At 34.0% G+C, this 9,499-nt stretch overlaps 3 protein-coding genes across 3 annotated transcripts in view; 1 reads left to right on the top strand and 2 right to left on the bottom strand.

Annotated features, from left to right (window-relative positions):
- Positions 5,938-7,757, bottom strand: LOC104722204 (probable NAD(P)H dehydrogenase (quinone) FQR1-like 1). Its single transcript, XM_010440340.1, has 4 exons — positions 7,609-7,757; positions 7,245-7,338; positions 6,398-6,660; positions 5,938-6,319 (listed from the first exon to the last, which is right to left on the bottom strand). Exons 1-4 carry the CDS (start codon positions 7,629-7,631, stop codon positions 6,082-6,084), a joined length of 618 nt encoding a protein of 205 aa, XP_010438642.1. The 5' UTR covers positions 7,632-7,757; the 3' UTR covers positions 5,938-6,081.
- On the bottom strand, positions 7,897-8,685 carry LOC104722203 (calcium-binding protein PBP1-like). Its single transcript, XM_010440339.2, has one exon. It carries the CDS (start codon positions 8,442-8,444, stop codon positions 8,043-8,045), a length of 402 nt encoding a protein of 133 aa, XP_010438641.1. The 5' UTR covers positions 8,445-8,685; the 3' UTR covers positions 7,897-8,042.
- LOC104727720 (G-type lectin S-receptor-like serine/threonine-protein kinase At4g27290) overlaps positions 8,641-9,499 on the top strand; it is a 4,245-nt gene continuing 3,386 nt past the window's right edge. The window contains exon 1 of the mRNA XM_010446798.2: positions 8,641-8,729. Within this exon, the coding sequence (XP_010445100.2) occupies positions 8,641-8,729 (89 nt within the window). The remainder of the gene's footprint in view (positions 8,730-9,499) is intronic.

Raw genomic sequence — 9,499 nt, 5'->3', positions numbered from 1 at the left:
AAAAAAAGGAAAACGTCTGACATTTTTACAGATAGAGACCCAACACCCAACAATATTGAACAAGTGCAGTGTATGGTACTTATATTTTTTCCTGTGTCAACAAAGTTTAGAATTTACCGTTAAATGTTTGCAATAATGATAAACTGTACTTGAGTACTACTGCGCCACTGACGTTAAAGATAAGGTTGTCTTGTCTCATGTCACAACCCATTCTTGTGTGTGTCATTGATAATTAGAAAACAACGATGGTTGGAGATTTAACCCTTTGTATTTTGTTTTAATAATGTTGGTCTTAATTATTCTTTTGACAAATAGATCTTTACCAATTTCCTTCTAGGTTTGTACAGCTTCTGAAATTAATATTCCCTTTTCTAAGAAGAGAGGTCAAAATTTGTAGTATAATCTTTAACTTGTTTATCATGATCCAGATGTATTTAGATTCTGATTGTATGACAAATCAAAAACAAAAGTGTAAATATTGTACTACACTCTTCATCTTAATCAAATTATATACTTTTTTTTATCCCGGCATCAAAATGTGTAGTTTTTACTTGGGACAGGGATAAAACAACAATGGACTCGAGGAAAAGAAAACTGTAGTTTTCAGGCACGAGACCCTAAAACACTAGAGGAGGAAACAGACAAAACCTACAAACCCACACAGGCACAGAACCGACCGGTTCACTGCTACTGTCTGTGGGGACTCAAACTACCGTTTTCTCCATAATAACCCTCTCAGATCTCAACAAGTGTCCATAAGCTTGCGTTGACTTGGACCTACCAGAGTCGATGAACAGTTTGAACACACGGCCCTTCACGTGACATTGTCTTAAATTACAACATAGCCTTTGCTCTTTATTGTTCACCAAGAAAAAAAAAATGTGTTTTTAAAGAGGAACCAAATTTGTTTTACCCCTCAAAATGTTACAAGTTATTACATTGAAGTTGATATTTCTAAGACTTTGGATATCGAGTGACGGTTTTAGTAGCATCCTCATGTATCGTTATTGTGTGTCTAAATAGTTGTAGTGGAACAAAAAAAAATTACAAGAACTTCAAAATCTAATGGCTAGATAAAAAAAAATGAATTTCAAACGCATAGATTTATGGATGTTTGGATAGAAAAGAAAAAAAAAGAATGGATTTTGTTTAATATATCCTTCGAAGGTGTCTCATTCGCAAGAATCAAAGAACAGTGGCAGAAGCACCTATCTATTTCATACGGAGCAGAACATTACTTATTTGGATTTTGATGTATTTGCTAAAACGGAGCATGACCAATTATTACAAGTTTTATGTATCCGGATAATATAAAAATTGAGATGGCGCAAGAGACATCGACTTTGATTGGTAGCACTCAATCGCTTTTTTTGGAAACAAGATGTTCAAATAGCTACCAATCATCATATCAGTTGGAGATGGTGTTTGGGATAAGCGGTTGGAGTTGATGGAAGGAATGAGTGGTTGGAAGTGATTTTGAGCGGTTGAAAAAATGAAAACCAACCACAAAAAAAATATGAGTGTTTGATAACTTCAGTTGCAAACGAAGAAGATTAAACAATTTTTTTTGCATTAAATATTTGTTCATAATGATGGTTTTTTTAAAAAAGTGGAAAATATTTATGTGTCTGTAGTAATATATGTGAAGAAGTTAAATTTGATTGGATTTTCAAATTAGCCCAATAAATTTTTATGTTGCGTTATTAATTTAGGCTTTAAAAATATATACACAATTTTAATTTAATGACAGATTCACTTGTAAGAACTTATTATTAGCCTAATTTCGGAACTAAATTACAATTATATGTTTGAAATGTTTAGATAATCAACACAACAACCATTAATATTTCAAATTAGGAATTTTAAAATATATTTATTATTATTGCATACGATTTTTATAATTTATTGGTTATTAAGTTTTCATGTTATAAAATATAATATGTTCTTCCATATTTTATTATTGAATTAAATTAATTTAATTTTTTTATAATTTAATATAATATATACTATTCAACTGCTATAATGCTACCAATCAAGTAAAATACTCAACCACTCTCTTCTACCATACCATCTTTTCTATCTGCTATCTTTATCTCTTCTCTTTTTAACCACCTTCTTTTCAACCGCTCAAAATTTTCTAACCGTCTTATTTAAACGTGATCACTAATCAGAACCATCAAGTCGGTGTAGCAGCGTGTGTAAGGATGGATTTCTGTGGGTGGGCGGGCTAGTTGCAATGCAACATATCCGCTCAAAGACACGGACACATGCGACCAAGAGTTTGACTTTTGACCGGGTCCCGCACGTGTGGTAGACATAGCTTTGGTCTTCTTTCGGGCTTACATAGTGGGCCGTGTCGACTAGAGCCCATTTTTACTGTTGAGGTTAAACGATGACTTTTTTTTTTTTGTCATCCCTTTAACACTTGAAGAAGATAAACTAGGATTTAGACGCCTTGGAATTTTCTTTGATAATGTCGCTTACCACACGTTCACAATATACTACTACAATAATGTAGTGTAGATATGTTCAGTGATATTTATCTACATACTAATGTTTTCTTTTCTTTTCTTTTTTTATCCCTTGGCAAATTTTGAAGGTCACATACTCTGCATCTGCATACTGCAATGACCAAATAACCACAGTCTATCACTTATTGACTTCAACTACAAAATATATATATTCTTTAAAGCCGTGTTTGTGCCTCTTTGAGATAACAAAAATAATGAAAAGTATATTGTACGTTCAAAAGTTTTATTATGAAACAGTAAACATGCCCATGTTAATGATTTTTTGTTGCTACATTGGGACAATGACATGATAATCATAATTTTGCTTATAAGAATAATTAAACAAGTTCGTCATGGATTGTTCTAAACTTGGGGATATTAAAATATATGTGCATACTCGCGTAATGCGGTATGCAATGTTTTTATGTCTCATGCCCATCGTTTTCCAAAACCATCATATATATCTTCTTTTTCTGTCCTGATCTTTTCGAACCAATTTGTTAGTCGACGACCAACCTATAGGAAATTTGTTTTATTTCTATTTTAATATACCTACTTACATGAACTATGATGATTAAGAACAAAAATTACGTTAAACCAGTGGGGTAGTAGTGATTACTACGGTTTTATGACGAGTATTTCGTTAACTAATCAGATCTTATTAATATTATGACCCACATGAGTTTTCTTGAATCAATGAGTTCAACTGCTTTGGAATAACATCATTTGAACTTTCCGTTTTGTCCTAACCATTCATATGTCAATTTAAGGGAATAATACTTATTTTCCGGGTCTTGCACATGCAACAACTTATACCCAACATAGTGTTTGTCACTCTTTCATACAACAATGGAATTATTATTTGAGAGTTTATTATTATTAAAATTAGGGAGGTAGTTTATTTTGGATTTATTAATACCTGGTTGGCATTATACTTTCATGGATCTTTTGGATATGTTATAATATTTGGCCAAATTAAGTAACACCTCTTTAAGTTTCAATTATTTTGTCTTATATGTCGTGGATTTATTAGACAAAATTATATCATCTAAGTCGTACTTCAAATCGAATAAACCAATTTGATCCCTCATGTTTCGACTAGGTTTGGTCCCCTCCATCTCTCCCCATCTCATACATATGATCATATGACCAATCCACAAAATTCCACTTTGATCTTTTAGCTAGACTAGTAATAATGCAGTAGCTAAAGTTGTTCATTCACAAAACCATTTATGCGTTTAACTAATCCTAGGTTTTAATCATAACGTTTATTTACATACTATGTAATAATTATTATTACTTCAAATATAACGTGAGAAATCAGAACTATATTACTTGTTTTTTTGTTTTGTTTTGTGTGATAACAATATGCAATATGTATCTTTATCTCTACTATCGAACCAATATACCCTAAAGTGAAGCAACAAATGTATAAACAAGCTAAAAATATATAAACGTAAGCTTTTTGATATATGCTAAACTTCGGGTCTATAATTTATAATCAAACGAGTCATATTTTATAAACGTAGTATGGATTCACAACTATTTATAGGTGTTCTCTATCCACCAGTTGAATCGTTTCAAGTTTACCTTTCACAGACGGTAAATCTGGTTGAACTTTTATTAGTTTTCAGAACTATGTTGAATTCTCACACCGGAGGAGATGGGGATTAAACTCAGTACCAATAAAGCTTCCGGCTAATGCGAGATTAATATGACTTGCTTCACACAATAAAGAATAGTATTAGGGTTAGGGATTCATTAAACAGGAACATTGGATACCCTCTCTATTGCAAATTTGCAATTTAGGTGAATACTAAACAAATAATACTTTATTTTTTGATCGCTGACCAAGTTATCATCTAGGTCGCACTTTGAATCGAATAAACCAATTTGATACCTCATGTTCGACTAGTTTAATTTGGTCCCCTCCGTTTCTCCCCATCTCATATACAGTAAAAACTTATATAAATTAATAAGATCGGGACCACGATATTTTATTAATTTATAGAGATTTTAATTTATCGATAAATTAATAAAATATTAATTTATGAAATTTTTTTTCATTTTCATAGTTTTGAATATTTTCGATTAAAAATGAGATATTTTTGTTATAATTCACACTTTTATATTTCTTAATTTATAATTTTGGCTATCGTAATATAATTGATGTCAATAGTTTACTAGATTATCAAAGTGAAAATGATAAATGTTTAAAAGATCATAGTTTAAAAGAAACTGTTGTTACTATTCTTCATGATCAAGTCAAAGAAGATATTACGGTATATTTATAATCAATTACACGTAAAGAAGCAGCTATCGCGTGTAAGACGCTCTACAATTTTTGGATACAATTTGAGAAAACAACACAAAAAGTTTTTGATGCAATGAGAAAAATTATAGAAGAGCTCCAACAAGAATGCAAATTCAAGAATAGGCAAACAACAACAGAGCCATATTTCACTAAATTTTCTTATATATATATATATATATATAGTTTATATCATTATTAATTTATAATATTGATGAGACTATATTTTTACATAGGATTTCAAAAAAAAGTATTATCTTATGATTTTATCGAATTGTGTTATTTTTTATACCGGTCCAACTCAGGACTGGAAAAATTTATTAATTTATAGCGAATATTAATTTAAAGAATATTAATTTATAGAGGTTCTACTGACTAATCCACCAATTGTTGGATTAGTAATAATGCAGTAACTAAAATTGTTTATTAACAATTCTATTTCTATATATCACACCGGATCAGGAGATGGGAATCAAACTCCTTTGTGCCAAGGAGCTTGACTAATTAAGTTAAGACCATCCGCTCAGTAAAGCTTAATTTGAGATTAATGACTTGAATATTCTTGGGTTACGGATTAATTAAACAAGAACATTGGATACCCTCATTATGACTTTGCCAAATACTAATACTTTATGTTTTACTTCTAGATTCGTTCAGTGATCGATGCTCATTGGTCTGGATTCAACAAGTATATTCAAATTCACGATACTAAAGCTTTAACTAAATCATATAATATAAAGATTCAAAAGATACATTGAATATTCTCATAATGTAAAGCTTCAAAACAGAAAGGGTAGAGTGTTGGTAAATACTTTCTGTAAGTGATAGTAGGATACATTACTGGATAGATTCTGGCGTTTTTAAATGTGTTTCAGCCGAGTCGCTAACGTACTTGACATCGAGAACAGCCTTAGACATTGAAGTCGTATCCAAGAGATCGCATTATTACGTAGAAGCAGGTCCGATTTGATTTAGGCCGTCCAGTTTTTGATATTTGATATGAATTTCAAGTGATGGGCCTTTTTAGTGGGCAACGATGTTTTTAAGTGATGTGTTATATTTGGTACAGGTGAGTTTCCCGTCTAAACAAGTCAGAACAGAGAGACAAGTTACAAATCAAAGGCAAATGGTGTGTTATTGGCTGTGTGGGCTGAATCAACTCATTCAGTGTTGGAAAATTCCAAAACGAAAAAATCGCAAAATACCAAATCGTAGTAATTTACCAACAAAGAATCAAAACATTATCTTTTTGAGAGAGCTCTAAGCAACAGCAGGTCCCTTGAGCTTCTTAGTTATGGCGGCGATGTACTTCCCTTGATGAAATGCTTGCTCCAGCTCCAATTCTGTTGGCTGTCTCGACCCGTCTCCAGCAAATGTTCCCGCCCCGTACGGGCTTCCACCTTTAACGTTCTCCATCTCAAACATACCGGCACCAAATGTGTACCCGATAGGGACAAATATCATTCCATGATGAACCAGCTGAGTTATGGCAGTTAATCTACACAAAAACCCTTTTTTTATCAACAAAAATAGCAAAGATGTTAAATGTTGTTTGGATTGCGAAAAGCAAACTTACGCAGTGGTTTCTTGACCACCACCTTGAGAGCCAGTGCTGTAGAAGATTCCGGCTGGTTTGCCGGCGAGCTGCTGAGTCCTCCAAAGGCCGCCGGTTGCATCTAAGAATGCCTTGAACTGAGCAGCCATCATACCAAACCTTGTTGGGAAGCCGAAGACAAATCCATCAGCCTCAGCAAGGTCGTTTGGGGTGATGATAGGAGCATCACTCTTTGACGGTGCACTCATTTTAGAGAGCACATCTTCTTGGAGCGTTTCAGGTACCTGTCAAGAACAAACGATAGCTCAATACTTCAGTGTACCCAATCGTTTTTTTTTACAGATATATATATAGTATATGAATATATTTAAAGATAACCAATGATCAGAAACACTAAGAGCAGATAATAAATGAAAAATCAAGGAGCTTAGTGTTTCGGGTAAAAAAAACTAAAGGGAAAGCACAATATATAGACATAAAAGTAAAATGCAGAGCTTATGGTAAAATATAGATTTGTTTTGGTTCTGACCCTTAGGAAATAACTTGTAGTTACTAGTCAGAGATAAAGAAGCTATGCCAAAGAGACGACAACAATACATGCTAAAACTAATGTAGCTCATTGGTTTCGAAAACAGGCATAGCTAAGCAAGTAGTCATCATCCAGTCAATAATGTTGACTCACTAAAGTAATAACAATTACAGTAAACCAGAAAGTCTTAGAAAGAAAGAAATGTAATCACCTTTCTTTCTTACAGAGATACAAGCACAAATTTTTTTAACCTTAATTCTTACATTCACGAAGATTTTTAGAATCAAATGTGCTCGTGAAATTGGATACGAAGAGCCACGAAACAAAATTAACACTGACCTGCCAGAGTATGGCTTCAACTCCATCAACAGAAGCAGCACCTTTCCTAATCTCTTGTGCTAATTTCTCCACATGGCCGTACATAGAGTAGTACCTGTTCGTCGTTAGTTACACTTGTGAATTGTCAAAAACACCATTTCATTCCCCAAGTACAAGAATTTCAGAATCCAAACCCAGCACAGTAGCAAGCAACACAGACACATGATTGTATTAACCGCAACTTAAACATCAAACGAACTAACCACAGAGAATCTAAGATGGGCGATAAATCGAGTCCTGACCCATCGATGATGATCGCATTTACACGCAAGTTTTCTAATACAAAACTTAACATACAAAGGGAAATTGATTAATTTTGACATACACGATGTAGACTTTGGTCGCCATTGAACTAAGTTGCAGCTCGCTCGATCGATCCTCCTCTCTCTGAAACCTTTTTCTAAACTTTCCCCCAGAAATCTAGCTCTCTTGTTAATAATAGCCTTATTTGGGTTAATTTTTAGTCAACGCCCCCGTAAAGTCATTAATTTATACTTCTGCCCCGTAATTTTATATCTATTCCCAAAAAAAAACACACCTTTGTTTTTATTTGTTTGTGCTTGATTTCGATTGTAATACAAAAGTAAACTGTAAATTTGTATGATCCAAAGAATTATGTGAATTTGGTAACATTAATTAATGTGGGAAATAAGTAACAACGAATGAATCGAATTAAATCAATTAAGAGGAAGATGAATCATGATCCCCAAATCTCTCTCTCTCTCTCTCTCTCTCTCTCTCTCTCTCTCTCCGGTGTTTTCAATGCCGGCGACGAGAGCAATCACCGAACTCCTCCTCAATAGCTTCCGTGACGAGACAACGAGACGCTTCCATCAAATCAGGGCTAAGCCTAAACATCAAAACACAAAACTCCATCTGATTCAACGCACCGTCGCAGTCGAAATCACCTTCTTTAATCATACACCTGACGTCTTCGTCAGTCAAATCCCCGAGACCGAGAACCACCGCTGCGTTTCGTCGGAGACTGTCGAACGTGATGACTCCTTTCTCTCTGTCCATCAGCAGCTCGAATCCGTTGCAGAGCTCTCCGATCAGGCCTTCTCCGCCTAGGTTTCCGGCCATCGCGGGAAGGTAATCGTGGAAACTGGGTGGTTGTGGGTTTTGTTCGGTTGGTCTTGTTGGTGACTTTGGTGACGCCATTAGAGCTGCTGTATGATGTTTTGTTGTTTTATTTTTTTAAAAATGGGTTTCTATGTTTTGTTCTTTGTGTTTACGTTGATGTTGTTATTTGGTCTGAAGATGATGAGAATGAAGAGTGATGCTTTATAAAGGGATGGAGGGGAGGGAATTGGGATTTCTGAGAAGGAACATCCATGGAAGCCAGCTAAGATAGATGATGGTGGGGAAAGGTCCCGTGTCTCGGAAATTGCGATTGAAATCCCAATTTGGTTGTGTGGGTTTCTTCGCGGAAGCTCGCTTTAGAGGGTAAAATCGACAGTTCAAGTGATGTACATGGAAAGTGCCTAGTGTGAAAGCGGCGAGGGATAAGGGTAAAATCGTCCGATGATTTATTTAAAGTAATGGAGGAGTTGTTTGTTTATATAGTAAATGGGGTTTGCGGAAGTTTCCTCAACAAGATGAGGTCGGCTCGACAAGCCTGATTAGGTGAACTGGTTTTGCCATTCACGCATTTTTGTTTTTTTTTCTTGGAATAATATGTACGTTTGTTAAATTATATAACAAGTTATTTATTTTGGTCTCTCAATTGGTTTTATTTTTGAAAAATAGGATAGCTGTGAAAACTGAAAAGTATTCAACTTATTCTAGTAAAACAACAACACACATGACATATTCAAGTTTATAGACTTTTTTCGACTATTTATGGAACTGATGAAATATCAATTCGGATAGTAGTAGTAACCTAATCGAATCGTGAATCTGATACTAGTATATAAAAAAGAATATTATAACTTGCAAGTTGCAACTCGAAATTCGAACAAACGAAAAATATATGTTTTGACCATGTAATAACGTTAACTTTTAACTTTCTTCTATGTGAAGTTTCTATGCATGGTATTTGATTAATCCAAAAAAATTTGGTGTCCCTCATTCAAAGACATGTTCATGGAAAACTCTATGCAACGGGAAGAATATTCTTCACTTGGTCTGCCCGTTCTGTCTATTGCTGTATATATCTATTTTAATCTATACACATAAATCCAACCAAATCGCTTGACAAAAAAAAAAAAAAAAAA

This window comes from Camelina sativa, chromosome 11 (genome assembly GCF_000633955.1).
Source record: "Camelina sativa cultivar DH55 chromosome 11, Cs, whole genome shotgun sequence".
Classification (NCBI taxonomy): Eukaryota; Viridiplantae; Streptophyta; class Magnoliopsida; order Brassicales; family Brassicaceae; genus Camelina; species Camelina sativa.
Note: the sequence above shows the minus strand (reverse complement) of the source record. Positions and strands in the feature narration are given on the sequence as shown.